This window comes from Amblyomma mixtum, chromosome 3, assembly GCF_055824585.1.
Source record: "Amblyomma mixtum isolate Tamu chromosome 3, ASM5582458v1, whole genome shotgun sequence".
Taxonomy (NCBI): domain Eukaryota; kingdom Metazoa; phylum Arthropoda; class Arachnida; order Ixodida; family Ixodidae; genus Amblyomma; species Amblyomma mixtum.
In genome coordinates this window covers 60,927,315-60,943,613 of record NC_143014.1, presented here as the reverse complement: position 1 = coordinate 60,943,613, position 16,299 = coordinate 60,927,315, and the positions used below count along the sequence as shown (strand labels likewise).

The window sequence follows — 16,299 nt, the reverse complement described above, 5'->3', positions numbered from 1 at the left end:
CGGTGTTTTGTGCTGTTCCATCACAAAGGAGTAACCAACATGCCCAAGCTGCTGTCCTGGATGCAGTTAAGATGGGGCGTCATGCTCAGAACGCTGCACCTGTGCGAAGCCACAGCCACAAGCATGTGGCCGGTCCGGTAAGGGCTCCAGGTAATTTAGACCATTCGGGGTTTTTTAACGTGCAATGACATCGCACAGTACACCGCCGGGCCTCTAGCATTTCGCCTCCATCGAAATGCAAATGCCGGGGCCAGAATCAAACCCGTGTTGAGCACCACGCATAACCTCTGCACTGAGCCACCACCGCAGCTTCTCATGCTGTCCTGTGTAGCGTAATCATTGTGCTAATCATTTCGTGAACCAGTTAGCGTTGACCACTATGAGTATGTGGCTGTAATTCTTTCACTATGCTGGCAGTGGTTATTTGGCAGACTTTGCTAATCTCAGAGGAATGCCAGCTTGAAATGCATTCGCATGCAGTGTGGGCTTTTCATACTCAGTGAACCATCAAGGCCTGCGATACCAGTGGGATGTTGGCTTGGTATGTTCACTGTACCTGAGAGGATTCCTAAGCTTGCCACGCTTGTGAAATTATGTTCAGAAGAAGGCTAATTAACCTCGTCTTGATGCAGTCAGTCAAAACTTACCCAGTATACAAAAGGCACACTACCTTACTTGGTGTTTTCCAAAGAACCTGATGTGCAAGAAGGAGTCAGGTCAGCTAGTGCTGTCCACCTCATTTGCAGATTGTAGCAAACAGTTGTGGAACTGTTCTTGCATTTTGACTGCAATGAAATGCTGCCACTGTAGCCGGGAATCAGGCCCACTTACTGCTCAGCACCAGAACACAACAGGCACTGGAGCAGGTCTTGGGAAAGGTGTGGCACTCTGTGGAACTACTGTATGACTACTGAAGGCTATTTTATGCTTTTATTGCAAATATGCAGGGTGTCCTCACGTCACATATAAAAATATAGGTGTAATCACTTTTATGGAGTTTAACTTGAATCACAGGAACAGACTGCAAAGGCTTCATACAGATGCAGCACACTTTACTTGAAATTCTTGGAATGTCTGCAAGACTGTTGCACCACGAATTGCATAACAAAAGATCAAGAAAATTATTGGGACTGACGTGCCATTTCTGTATACAGCACGGGAGTGTACAAAACAACTTAATATGGATGCATGCTGCTGGCCAGTTCAACATTCTCCGTGCCAACGCTGAGTCTCAAGCCAGTCATATCAACTTCCACTTTGTGTATGGTAACTTTAGACATTCCCTGCACAAAATAACAACCAGAAAGAAAAATATTAGATTCAGCAAAAACATGAGACCTACAGCACTGCCCCTTTATTAACAATGATGTGGTTGCGGTGTGCACCATTCAAAAGAAAGTTACAGCACTTTTCCCTATTTCTACCTACAAACTCCTACAACTACTACTGCTACTACTACTATGTATTTCAATTCAAACAATAGACACCAAGGATAGAATGCATGCCACTATGCCTAGCACGCTAAGCCTAATTCATTCGATACTGCAGTCAAGACATATGACAGTGCAGTTGCCAAGAAACTTTTTTCACCATATAAAGTGTAAAGCTTGCATCACGAATACGAAAGAACTGGTGTTCATACAGCCCTAAAACAACTGCTGGTGCTAAACAAGCAAATATTCAAAGGCATTAGCTGTGTACTAAGTGTTATAGCGGGACAATCTTTAGGGCCAAGCAACCCTGAGCTACCATGTGTCACGTGTTGGCGGCTTTCCCGCCAGTCTGTACCCTGCCACCAGCAATAAAGGACGTAACATATAATTGGCGACGAGGTAAAAATGGCAACTGCGCTGGGCACGATTGGGGAATTCGTTCCAACAGAGGCGGCGTCTTGGCCCTTGTATTTGGAGCGCCTCGAATTTTTCTTTCAAGCAAACGACATCGACGGTAACGAGAAGAAGCGAGCAACGCTCTGCAGCGTTTGCGGCCCAGCAACGTATGCCATCGTTCGCTCCCTTTGTTCTCCGGATGCGCCGTCGGCCGTGGCCTACGATGAGATCGTCAGGCGTCTCTCAAACCACTTCTCGCCGCGACCGTCGGTGACAGTACAGCGTTTCAAGTTTGGCACACGTCAACAGCAGCCCGGTGAGTCAATTGCCGACTACATCGCAGAATTGCGACGTCTCTCGGAGCACTGCGATTTCGGTGCGTCGCTCGATGACATGTTGCGCGACCGGCTAGTGTGCGGGGTGCGAAGCGAGACCCTTCAGCGTCGGTTGCTGGCGGAGCCGGAGCTTACGTTTGCTACAGCTCGGGAGAAAGCCATTGCAATGGAATCTGCGCAGCGACAGACCGAGCAAATTCGCGGCAGTGCCGCATCGTGTGAAGTTGGCAGCGTGAGCGGGCAGCGTTTCGACCCGTGTGTTGCGAAGGTCTCTGCGCCAGTGACAGCTAAGGAGGGTACCCATAAGCAGGCTGGTTCGCCTGGAAGCACAAGCGTATGTTTCCGCTGCAAGGGTGCGCATTCGCCAAGCAGTTGCCCATTCATGAATATGCAGTGCCACTTCTGCAAGCAACGAGGGCACATAGTGAGAGCATGCAGGAGGAAGGCGGCAGCTCGCGCTTCGGCTGAACCCAACTCTCAGAACAAAAAACGGGCCAGTGGAGGCCGTCACAAGAATGCTGCGTCGGACGTTTACGACGTGTTCGTGCTGTCTGGTGAAGAGCCAGCCGTGAGAGTGGAAGTGCGCGTCAACGGAAGTCCCCTAGAGATGGAGGTGGACTCTGGTGCAGTGTGTTCAGTCATCAACGACCGGACTATGCAGAAGCTGCGAATATCGAAAAGAGCGTTGCGCCCAAGTACTCTTCATCTCCGAGCTTACAATAACAAGGAACTACGAGTGTTGGGTGAACTGACCGTGAAGGTGGAATTCAAGGGGCAGGAACATCGCCTGCGATTGGTGGTGGTTAAGGGTGCTAGTATCGGACTTCTCGGTCGGGACTGGTTCAAGTCTTTGGGAATAAGTCTGAGTGGTGTTCACAGTGTGTACGAGCCGAGTCGAACTGGCAGTAGGGGAACAACAGCCTTGCTCAAGAAGCATTCTTCAGTCTTTGAGCCTGGACTTGGGACAAGTAAAGGGCCTCCTGTACGCATAGAGGTGAACCCGGCAGCTCCGCCGCGATTTCTGAAGCCACGACAAGTACCGTTTGCATTGAGACCGAAGGTGGACGAAGCACTGGACAAGTTGGTGAGCCAAGGCATTTTCCAGCCTGTGCGGCACTCGAAGTGGGCAACACCTGTCGTTCCAGTTGTCAAAAAAGATGGATCGATAAGGATCTGTGAGGACTACAAGAGCACAGTCAATCGTGTAGTGCAGTGGGAGACGTATCCCCTGCCGACACCGGAGCAGCTGTTTGCCAGGCTGGCAGGTTGCTCGAAGTTTTCAAGGCTAGACCTCGGACAGGCGTATCAACAGAAGACTGTTGATGAAGAAACAGCTGACTTGTTGACGGTTACAACACATCGGGGACTGTTCCGCGTAACCCGTCTTCAATTTGGCGTGGCAGTGGCTATCTTTCAGAGGTACATGGAAGAACTGTTGCATGGAATTGATGGTGTTCTTGTGTTCTTGGATGACATCTTGATCGGTGGAAAGGATGAGGTGCAGCACAATGCTCGTTTACAAGAAGTGCTCAAAAGAATTCATGAAGACGGTCTGCGACTAAAGTTTGACAAATGTCAATTTGGTGTTGAGGAAGTGTGTTACTTGGGATTCCGTGTGAACTCTGCAGGTGTGCAGCCGACAGAAGACAAGGTGCGTGCTATTCACAAGGCCCCAGAGCCGACATGCAAAAAGGAACTTCAAGCCTTTTTAGGAGCTCTGAACTTTTACAACAAGTTTCTTAAAGGAGCAGCTCATGCCTTGGAGCCACTGTACCGGCTGTTGGACAAGGGTCGCGAGTGGCGTTGGATGGAAGCTGAGGCGGAAGCATTTCGCCAGGCGAAAGATCTGCTACAGTCATCACATGTTCTGGTGCACTATGATGTCAACAAACCCCTAGTGCTGGCCTGTGACGCATCCCCGTACGGACTGGGTGCTGTGTTGAGTCATGTGTGCGAAGATGGCAGCGAGAGACCGGTTGCATATGCGTCGAGAACTATGAGTGCGGCAGAACGGAATTATGCCCAGACAGACCGAGAAGCGCTCGCCATCGGCTTTGGCATAAAGAAGTATCATCAGTTTCTATATGGGAGACATTTCAAAATTGTGACAGACCACAAACCTCTCTTAGGACTGTTGCACCATGCCAAGCCCATTCCCCAGGTGCTATCACCACGGATGCTGCGTTGGACCCTCATGTTATCGGCTTATGACTATGAAATTGAGTATCGACCAGCGGAGAAGCTTTCCAATGCTGATGCATTCAGTCGTTTACCACTGAGAGCCAGTAGGGCAGAGGAAGAGGAGCAGCGTCTTTGGGAAGTAGGGATGCTGGAAATGGCGCCGGAAGTAGCATGGAACTCTAGGAAGGTGGCAAGATTCACGTCAAGGGATAAGCTGTTGGCTAGAGTCTGCAATTGGGTGCAGCATGGGTGGCCAGAGGGTAAGCTGCCAGAAGAGTTTGCAGCGTTTGTGAGCCGCAAGCATGAACTGTCGGTGTACCAAGGTTGTTTGCTGTGGGGCAGTCGTGTGGTCATTCCAGAGCCAGCTCGACCGTATGTCATGGACATTCTTCACACAGCTCATCCAGGAATTGTCAAGATGAAGGGGCTTGCCAGAGGAGCCGTGTGGTGGCCAGGAATCGACAGAGATGTTGAGCAGAAGGTGAGAGACTGTGCACGTTGTCAGGAATCCAGGTCTGCGCCAGCAGCTGCAAAGATTCACCCTTGGGAATTCACCAAGCGTCCTTGGACAAGACTACACATCGATTTTGCTGGGCCCTTCCAAGGCAAAGTTTTCCTCATTGTGGTGGACTCTCACTCAAAGTGGTTGGAAGTGTGCCGGATGAATTCCATGTCGACAGCTACAGTTTGTGCGAAGCTTCGTTTCCTTTTTGCTACCCATGGCATTCCAGAAACTGTTGTTTCTGATAATGGCACTGCCTTTTGTTCGGAGGAGTTCAGAGACTTCATGTGCCGGAATCAAATCCGACATGTGACCGTTGCCCCATATCACCCTTCTTCGAATGGTCAAGCAGAACGCATGGTGCGCGAAACCAAGGGAGTACTCAAGCGAATGGTTGGAGGCGATATCGACACACGTCTGGCTAGGTTTTTAATGACCCAGCATATCCTGCCTCATGCTACAACAGGCAAGAGCCCGGCCGAATTGCTAATGGGCAGGAAACTTTCAACTGTGTTAGAGCATCTGCATCCTGACCTGCAGTCCAGTGTGCAGCAGAAACAAGAGCAGGTGATGCAGCGCCGTAGCCAGGCAGTGCGACTGTTTGATGTGGGGGATCGAGTGTTTGTGCGCAACTATCTCTATGGGCCCAAGTGGTTGCCGGGCATTGTGGATGCTGTCACAGGACCAGTGTCGTACTTGGTCGTCACCAAGGACGGTCGTCGATGGAGACGTCATGTTGACCAACTCAGAAGTCGTTCTGCCAGCTACGCATTGGACAGTTTCGCTTCTGGGATGTGTGAAGAGGAGGAACCGCTGGTTGCTTCCCCGGCAGGGTGTTCCGGGCTTGGCATTCCTTCAAGCCTAGAGGACCCTGGAAGACGGGACCAAGGAGAAAGACTGGAGGAGGCTGCAGCGCCCAGTACCGAATCTGCTTCCTGTGGTGAGGACCGTGAAGCGAGTGCTTCCCTTCAAGTCCAGCGACCACAGCGCCAACGCAGCCGCCCTGCGTATCTGAAGGACTTCGTGACGTAGGGGGGAGGAGTGTTATAGCGGGACAATCTTTAGGGCCAAGCAACCCTGAGCTACCATGTGTCACGTGTTGGCGGCTTTCCCGCCAGTCTGTACCCTGCCACCAGCAATAAAGGACGTAACACTAAGAATGAGGCGAACTAAGTGAAATGCTGTAATTAAGAACAGAAATATATAAATTGTATATTTTTACAATTTTAAAACTCTGGTTGTGTTACCGGTCACTTTATACAAGTTATTTCTTTAGAACAAGTTATTCCTTATAGATAAAACCAGTTGTTAGAGATTAACTACCTTTATAGCCGAGAGATGCAAATACACAAGTAGAAAATTTTGATGTTCTCATAGACATGTATTGGTGCAATGAGCAAAGAAAAACTTGAAGCAGAAAGTTCTGCTATGCTCTAAATAAAGCATATGAGCCACTGCATGAGCATGAAGTTTCAGCTGCATGGTTGCAGTGAGAGACCGTGGTTTGGTTTGGTGATCCCAAAGTGATTCAGGCCATAAGGGACGCTGTAGTAAAGGACTCCAAATAATTTCGACCACTTGGGGTTCTTTAACGTGCACTGACACCACACAGTATACAGGCCTTTAGTATATCGCCTCCATCGAAATGCACCACCGTGGCTGGGATCGAACCTGTGTCTTTCGGGTCGGGAGACAAACACCATAACCACTGAGCCACCGCGGCAGCTGATAGGTGGAGACAATGGTTCTGTGGGCATGGAGCCATGAACTATTCTACAGAAACTGTTTGTACTAGTATATAAAAATACACGTTTACTTTACTGCCCAGAAAAGGTTTCAACAATGAAGCAATGTTTCTAAAAATAACACATTCTTTTTTCATATGCTTTCAATAGTTCCTTTAATTCTTACCGTCTGAAAGACAAGGAATACCACTACTTGTAAAGGTGGAAAACCAACAACATGGTATTATAGCACTGTACTAGAATGACGTGTCACTTTTTACAAAGCCATAGCTCAAGCTACATGGGGCAACCAGGAATACACAGACCTGCACACTTAGGCTTACAACCTTTAAAAACTCCTCTGTGTATCCTCCTGGCATGCGTGTGCCCAAATCCTGTACACACATTGCATCACGAAACATCTTGCCCGGTTAGCACAAATAATGTTTGAATGAAGGATGTAGCATTGAGACAGAGCACAGAAAAGGCGAGGGCAGGACAGGCGCTACAAAGTGCCCATCCTATCCTCACTTTTTCTGTACGTGTGCTATCTCAACGCTACGTTCTTCGTCCAAATATTATGTCTGACCAACTGGCCCCTCAGTATACTTTGTTAATGTCAGCAGAAATCAATGGAAAATCACCGTCGTGTGAAAACTGAATAGAAAAAAAAAAAAAAATAGTTTAGCATGTTGACTGAACATGCCTGCTCCCTGCCAAAGGGGGATAGGATCAGCAACCCAGCTACTGTGTTCGCATATGGCACTCATTTCATTTTTGTCACAATAGACGATGGCATCTGTCCCATTGGAACCTGTCGTGTGACTTACTTTCTTAGCATCGGTGATTTTCTGAGAGCTTAGGATGAACCAGGCAAATAACAATTACCATGTTTCTGAGAAAAACGATCTTGGCTGACATCTCATGAGCCAAATTTGGACTCTCAAAGCATACCACAATGGAGAACATCACTCGAGCACGAGCGGCGCCTACTTGTTTACTTTTTGTCTTTTGTAAATGGTGTACACAGCTCTCATCTATGTTTTCTCACTATTGCTCCTCTCTGAATTTCTTCTCGCTATCTTTTCCCTGTCTCTTTTATTTCCACTGGTCGCAGCTCGGGTGCTTCAGATATCAGGTAGTAATTGGCGTGGTCGCCTACATCTTCTCATTCAGTTTTGTACGGTCTTTAATAAACTATTACTACTACTACTACTACTACTACTACTACTACTATTATACGACAGGAGAACAGTCCTTACAAAAGGCAGATCAGCTATGATGGAACTCAAATGACCACAAACAAGGAACCAAACAGTAAAACACATCCACAATTTCAGAGCGAGCATAAAGGCCAGTCTCATCAACAGAGCAAGAAGGGGAACCACAAAACTCATGAAACTACTGGTGTATATAAAACTAACACCACCAGAAGCAAGGGAGCCCTTCAAAATCGTCATTTAGCCGAAAATGCGGAAGCACCTTAGTCAGAACTCTGCAACCCAGCAAAAGAGTCCCATACTGGCTGAGATACGTACAAGAGCACATGTCTTTGTTCATAAACAAAGATCTAATGCCATCGTGATCATACATCATACCTGTGTGGCTGCAGTACACAAAGAACGGCCTGCTCAGGGACTGAGCTATAGCCACCTGCAGCGAACTGCTCTCTCTCTAAGCAGCAGACGAGGCTTACTAGTCACCACATCATATGGAAAAGCCGATGTATACAAAGATTCCAACACATTACTGCAAGAGTTAAGGAGGGATGCGGCAAATAAAGTGGCCAATTCAGTTAAAATTTTCGATTTACATTTTTTTTTCTTGTAACCCATGGGCCTTCATCTACCTCATGACGAAAAATTCTAGCACAATATGATATAAAAATTTAGAAAAAGAATTGTTTTTGATGAGTGGTTGCCAAAAAACATGAGATTCTCGTGAGCTTCTGATGGTCCCGGCACATCACAAATTCCACGGGTTTTCAACGACGAAGCACCACCACCTTTGTACTATCATAAAGAAGAGAGATGAGGAGATCAGAGCTCCCATTGATTGCAATGCTGCATTTCTGTGACCAAAAGCAAAACCATAACAGGCGACAAACGAGGCAAACGAGGGAATAAACTTGAAGATCGATTTCCTTAGCTTTCACTTTTGCTGTGATTGCTATCACTCATCCCTTCAACATTTCATAATAAATGACAATAGAATGATCATTTTTTTCCACATGAATCATGAATCCTGTGGCGTTAACAAGCACACGTGCAATGTGCAATAGTTCTTGAAAGTTATTTTTGTAAAAAACGTTTTCATGTAAATATGCATTACCTTTTATTTCCATGAGCACTGGGCATCTAAAAAAGAATAGCTGTATTGCACAGAACGGGGCTTTGTGAACATGCTTAGATGAAACACCTGCACACTTTCTCCTTAATTATTAACGGGTCTTTGAAAGGGGCTCTCAACAAAGATGTGGTATGCCTGGGATGCTAAAGGATGCCGCTTCATGAATATCCTCCTGCAGCAATTTTATTTTAATGTGTTTTGAAGAAAAAGAGTTGTGTTTAGTTAACATCTGAATTTCAGTGTCTACGCTGCTTTCTATCCCCTCGCCACTTTTTGCACACTCAAAGGTCCCAGCGTGACCCAGCGGAGCGATGCGGATGACTGGCCGCGGCCGTGGTAGCTGCGTGACGTTTGAAAGAATCTAACCGATAGTCATCAATTAACAAAGATATGCAGGAGCGTGAGACGGAGAAGGGTGAGAGAATGAGAATGAGAGTGATTGCGCATGATTGTGGGTTCTCTGCTGCATGTAGAAGTGTATTATTTGGCTCAGGTGTTTACAACTACACAATGTAATGAATGAGCGAGTGTGTGCACTTTCTTCAGGTGTTTCAAAGACCTCTTAACACCCCAGGAGTGACTTTATGAGGGTGTTAATTGTAATTACTAGACAATTATATTAGCTAGCCCAAAATAAAACGCAGTTCCAGTATCTGCATAAAAAGTTACATATCAGTGCCAGATTTGTTAACATTTCATGCATAAGTAACAAACATAGCTTTGTCATCTCCCTCCTTAAAGGTACACAAAGAGAATTTTGAGCTCCTCTTTTTACCACGGGAACTTTATCTACATGCTCTGAATATTCTTATAAACTTCGAATTATAATGTCCTCTATGGCCATTTCCCTATTAAATCGGATTAAACGTCCTCAGCTCCTGCTTTTGTTTTTTAACTGAACGCACAGAGTAGGAGGAGTCAACCAATGCATAGAGTGCCTTTCAACTAGTCGCATGGCAGGCTGCTGCTCTGCCATTGGTGGAGTAACATGTAGTAATACACGCAGTGTCTTCAAAAATGTGCGTGTTGCTTGCAAACCGAATGACAAATGCAACAAAATGCAATAGCATCCCACAGATCACATGAAAAAGTGTAGATCCATGGATGTCGAGGGATCACAAAACCGAGAAGTGGGGCAGACATGGAACCTTCGAGAAAGGGTAACTGTGATCACCGATGCAACACATGGAAAGAAGCGAGGCATGCGCTTCCACTGGAGCATGCGGTGGGGTGCATCATCCTGCCACAGTAGACGAGGAGAAAACATGGTCCAATAGGGGATATTCAAAATTCCGCAAGTGCGCTTTCCCACATAACTATGTTGCCCCAAACAAGATGGCCGGCTTCGCTATAATGAAACTACGTGGTCTACAGGACAGGCGCTAAAGGTGTGGATAGAATGTAAGAAACGTATTTTGGAAGAATCAAACAAAAAACCAGTCTGTTTTGCTTTGTTTCAGCTGGAAACACATGGTCAGCCATCTTGTTTGGGACAACATTGTTATGCGGGAAAGCGCACTTGCGGAATTTTGAATATCCCCTATTGCTTCAGGCTTGTTTTTTCGGTGACATGTTCTCTGAACCACAGACATGTAGTGGTTTTATCAAACTATTACTTCCGTTGCGTCCAAGTGTGGCTGTCCTCATGGTTTTCACTTGCCAATAGTCCATGTGTATATTTATTTCCGTGAGATTAATTTCTGGCTATGTTGTCTGCAACTGAAACTATTTATTCACGGAAACCCAAGAAACAAAATAAAAGCGAAAATCCAGAACGCTCTTTAGTGCACCTTTAACATGTATGAGCAGCGAACTAGGCCCAAACAGAAATCAAAGAAAACTTCAGAATCTTCACAGCACTTAGCGCAGGGAGCAGGGCTCGGCAAGGAGACATGGCCTTTATGAGACATGAAGGAGACATGGCTTATGAGCGAGGTAAGCAAAGTGGGCAGTGTGCAGTGCCAGACTTCAAGTGGCCTGGAACATTCTTTAAAAAGCTGCCAAATCTGTTAATAATGAAATGAAGCCATGTTTGAAGGATCACCTACTGCATGCATTTTGGAAGAAAATCTATATTGCCAGTTATTAGTGATAAAAGCTTGTTTTCCTAGCCCCTTCAAGGCTTCCCTCTCATTTTGTCCTTTCCACTAGACTGGATGATACAGGCTGTTGCCAGCACTACCAGCTGCTTGTGGTGCTTTTCCCTGTCAATAAGCTATACATATATTTTTCTTGCACAAGAAATCTGATAATGAGTGCTGGTTCAGCTGCATAACTTGCAGAGTTTGCTTGGGCCATTTTTGTCGCTGCTTGTCTCCCATTAGCAAATGGCATTCAGTATGATGATGCAAACCAGTTAATAGCTGCCACCTGTATGTCCTAACATGATAGCAGGTCAAAGAAGGGTAGTGGTTTGACAAAGGGCACAAACTGGTGAAAACTTTCTTGAGTAGGCTGGCAGATCCTCTGCTAAATTTAGAACAGCTCCTCAGAACCACCAGGATCATCAGGACGTAATCAATGACTAGGCAGGCCTACTTACTATTTTCAAAAAAGTGTATTAGGATCCTTTAAGTGCTTTTCCTTCATGGCCTGACTGCCTTAACCCCCCCCCCCCCCCCCCCCTCCACCCATTGCTCGTATTCCCCGTTTCAAAAAGCTCCACCTCTGTTTCAAAAAAAAAATTATTCATTAATCCAAGCAAAATGCACATCACAGTGCAATCTCTGTGTCAACTCCAAGTGTAAACAAGCCAGAAGTAAGCAAAAAGGAATTTTTTTGTACCTGTGGCCAAAGCATTCAAATGCCTGCATATGTGACTAACCAGCAAACCAATATTCATTTTAGGATGCGAACCCCTCCGCTGTTAGTAGAAAGACAAAGAGGAAATAGAAGTGCGGTCTATCCCACATCACAAATGATGGAGTGCTACAGCATTAGCCCTTTTACCTGTGATCTGTCCAGAAGCCTCTGGATGAAGTCTGCCTGGCACGGCTCCTTGGTGAGGGCACAAAGAAAGCCACCACCGCCTGCGCCCAGCAGTAGCTGGCCATGCACATACGGTTTCAGAAGCCCCATGAGGCGTGCGACGAATGACGGCTCACAGCCAACGGCCAGAATCTTTTTCAACTGCCAGTAATGGTCCAGCCACTTGCCAATTTCCTCGAGGTCCTCTGAGGGAAGATCGCCAACATAACTGAACAAGCAGGGTGTGTATGACCACCTACAGTGATCTACAATGCACTTCTACCAGCTTGTTCATACTCTTTCTTTCATTCCTTGCTACTCAAGGGGCTCATCAAACAGAAAGGTTGCTCTCTGTGTTCAAGCAGAGACAGTAACATTCTAAATAGAAAGTACACACAAATGAATAGAGAACTTATTAAATAACAGTTAGGAAAGTTATGCGAAAAAAGAATCCAAGACAACACAGCAAACAACACATGGTCAGTGTTTAACTTAAGTGCATGCCACAAGCCTTGAAACACGTGTATAACTACAACAATGAACCTTAACACCAATGAATGACAAATGAAAAAATGAACATTTTTGCTTTTATCAAACATTCTAATGATTTCAATGGCCCCGCTTAAGAAATAGTTGTCCTTGTTTTCAGACAGTAAAGTGCACAACCACCTGAAAATGTTATTTCAGCACCGTGTGCTGGCTTATTCAGTTCCAATCAATGCTAAAAAAGAGACAAAAAAATCCAACGAGACAAATACTTGTTTCAGTAAACATCCATTACCAAGAAACACCACAAGTAAAGTGAAAAGAACACACCATTAGCAGCTTGTTTATGAAACATGAAATGGCACGATGACCATACCATACTAGTACTCACATCAGGTTACTTCTTGCATAGCCAAAACTGCTACCATGCCCTAAAACACACTCCCTGCAAATGGGCACAAGTAGCAAACTAACAGCAGGAAGAACTTAATTATCTGCAGCAAAGTGACGTTTCAATGTAAACAGGGTCATTAAACCTGCATGTAAAGGCATAACCAAAACACCTTTAGCATGAGAAAAAATAAAAGGAAAAGGCCTCAAAGCTTTCAGACAGCATTTTTGTCACCAAAAGCCCCAAAAACTTGAGCTTCAGAACTTTTGTCGTTTTGGCCTGATAATTCAACTAGCTAGCAAAATAACCCTGAAAATATGACTACACTCATAACCCTTGGCAGCTGCGGGAGTGATCACAAGACTGTTGGGATAAGAGTCAACTTGCCTTTCAGGAAAGATTCTTTTACACTTGTCTTGCACAGGTGAAGAAGCTCCTTGAAGCATGATACAACTTTGGTTTCTCTGGTGTACCAGTTCCGGATGACAGTCTGGGATGATGACATTCATTTGCCAGTAAGTTGCAAGTACCAAAAGTTTACCACCACTATTCACTGCTGCTTCAAGCTGCTGACAGTAGTATAAGCATTTGTCTTGTGGTAATATGTACATATACACTAAAAGAAATCAATAACTTCGCAATAAAATGCTGTCTAATAATAGCTTGAAAGAGGAACAATTCTAAACTACAAGCTTCAGCGCCGAAATCTGCTGCATTAATCTATGAAGGCAAAGCACTAAAGATTTTTGTAGTGAAATCTGCTAGACTAACTCAACTCCAGACCAGATAGCTGTAGGCCACTTGGTAAGACATTACTGAAGCAAAGGGCTACAATAGACAGAGGGAGACATAACTATCACATGGTTGCATCTTTCTGCATCTTACCATGCAGGTGTGGTTCTTCATTTTATTACTGCTAGACTTTTATTACAGTTAAAAATGCAATAACTGTTTTATTCGTTGAGTTTAGAACAAAAACTCTTGTCAACTGCTTTCTTCTGGGTGAGTTCACTAGAAAGGTATACATGCAGATACAGTAGACTCCTGTTACGATGACCCCGGTTAAGGCGAATTCTCGGATAAGATGAACAAGTGAGACCATTTGGTTGGTTTCCCCTAGGACTCAATGTAAGAAAAATTCCGCTAAAGACAAATGTTTTGCGTGTCCTTTGGTTACGACAAACTTTTGCAGTTACCGCGAACCACGGCAACCCTGTGCAACGACACTTGCAAAGTGTCTGTGCAGCACTTCCAAGGAAATAAAAAAATAATATTGTAATGCGTCTACGCAAGGAAGTGCACGCCCACAAAGTGGCTGCTGTGTACCATCGCGCAAAGCTGAGGAGAAGCCATCTTGCAAGAGTGTTCTTTTTGTGGAAAAGGCAGGACACTGCCTATGCTGGCTGAGATCTCAGCATTGTGTGCGTGTCACATGCCATGCGTTGCCCCCACAGACTAAAAGGCGCCTATGCTATAAGTGCACCCGCTGGATGACTTGGGGCTTGAAGGAGTATAGATGCCCAACTTTTGGGTGCATGTTTTCTTCTTTGTAATAGTGCGTAAGGCACTATTATACATGGATTACCACATGATATTCTCCTACGACCATTAAAGAATTTACAATCGAATTTCTTCCTCGTGCTGTTTCGGTTTCAACAGGTGAACCATGACAGTGACGTCAAAGTGTGCTTATAGGTCATGCGAGACATGAAAAAACTGAGATATAATCACTGCTTCATTGTTTTAATTGACTACAATGCTAAAGCCAGCCTGACTCAAGAGCTGGAATGACAGCGAATGTAGAAGCAGCAATTATATTGGAGTTTTTCCATGCCTCACATGACCTATAAGCACACACTGACGTCACAGCCATCATTCGGCTGTTGAAACTGAAACCGAAACAGCATGACGAAAAGATTCTATTATAAATTATTCAGTGGCTGTAGGCAAATACCACATTGTGATTCATGCATAGCAGTGTCTTCCGCATCATTAGAGAGAATAAAACATGCTACCAAAATTAGGTGTCTATACTCCTTTAAAAGCGCCCCAGAGTCACATTTTCAACAGACACGGCATCGTAACACGCGCTATTGCAGTGCAGAGATGGCCAGATATCGGTGCCACACCCACATTTTCCTGCGGCGCACGGAAAGGTGCGTGGTGTGTCTGCTCGTGAAGTTTGGAACAGCAAAGCAGGATGGAAAGCAAGAGTAAAAAACCCAAACACAAATAGCAGTCATTGTGGGATACAGTGAGAAAACGAGACCAATGTCAAACGAGAGACCCCCCCCCCACCTCAGCTCACTTCACGCATAGTACCATAAATGCTCTATTTGTAAATATCCTCCTCCTGAAAAGCCATTTTATTCACTGTTTTCATGTAGTCTATATGTGGACACGCCTAGCCTGCTGACATGTATTTTTTAGGGGCACTTCTGTTAAAATGAACTTCTGATAAAACAAATTTTCCAGTTCCTTCAAGTTCATCTTAAGAGAGTCTACTGTATAAACGTTTCAAAATATACGAGCCTTTTTTTTTTTTACCTTAAGTTTTCCAGTATGATCTATGTGTGGGTAGTACAACAAGAAACAGACAAAAGACAAAGAAGACGACGACACGGACGATCGCTTGTCTGTGTCGGCTGTTTCACGCTGTACCACCCACAATGAACTACTGCTATTACCAACTCGCCTAGCTATCCATCCTTTTTCACAGTACAATCTATGCCTGCGTTTATTGTGGTCATTTTGTAAGATGTGTTTTATGCTATGTTATTCAATGCACTGCATTTGCATTTTCCAGATTTATCCTGTACTAGTTACACTTTGTACTGCAAGTGTTCATGAAATTAAACATTAATGCTTATTAATCACACTGCTTGTACTAACTCTAACATTTTTATGTGAAAGCATATGAGCATTCTTTACGTCTCTACTTACTCTCCACTTCGAGCATGTACATCACCCTACTTTTAGATGCAAAAGTAACCAACCCTTCCCACTTCTACTCAACTCCCCCTCAATAGCACATGTAAGGCGTAATAAACCAATAAACTATACCTGAAGTAAGTTCTTGGCCAGCCGGACTTTTCCAGTGTAGAGAAGAAGAAAATGGTTACTTAGATGATGACAAAACTCCAACGAAAGTGGCAGTATTTCAACGTCCACATGAAGTGGCAGATGTGGCTGTGAGGAGCCATGCACAAGTCCACCAGTCACTCCTCCCACTTGATCTTGCCAGCCGCCTCCCGTTGTTAAGAGTTGTTCTACATGCAACACCTATTAAAGGGAGAACCATGTGATGTTTTGAATGACTGGCCAAAACCTCCCCAAAAATATGGTGATATACTTGGCTCATGAAAACAGGATTATTGCCTCAAACGCCTTTCAAGACAGCATTGCCTGCTATGTATAAAACGGAGCGTAGTCATCTTGCACAATGGAAAACCACACAGAGGGCAAACAGCAAACAAGCAGACAGAGAACCATTGGACAACCATGAAAAGGAATGAGAAATTAGCAATTTGAACTG

General features: G+C 45.1%; 1 protein-coding gene across 2 annotated transcripts in view; it reads right to left on the bottom strand.

Moving 5' to 3' along the window:
• Positions 1 to 916: 916 nt before the first annotated feature.
• Positions 917 to 16,299, bottom strand: part of LOC149350371 (L-fucose kinase-like) — a 56,040-nt gene continuing 40,657 nt past the window's right edge. For both annotated transcript variants that reach the window (XM_089579382.1, XM_089579383.1), the window contains 4 exons: positions 15,828 to 16,046; positions 13,152 to 13,254; positions 11,870 to 12,093; positions 917 to 1,283 (listed from right to left, as the gene is read on the bottom strand). In XM_089579382.1, the coding sequence (XP_089435508.1) occupies positions 1,176 to 1,283; positions 11,870 to 12,093; positions 13,152 to 13,254; positions 15,828 to 16,046 (654 nt within the window). In that variant the 3' untranslated portion in view covers positions 917 to 1,175. The remainder of the gene's footprint in view (positions 1,284 to 11,869; positions 12,094 to 13,151; positions 13,255 to 15,827; positions 16,047 to 16,299) is intronic.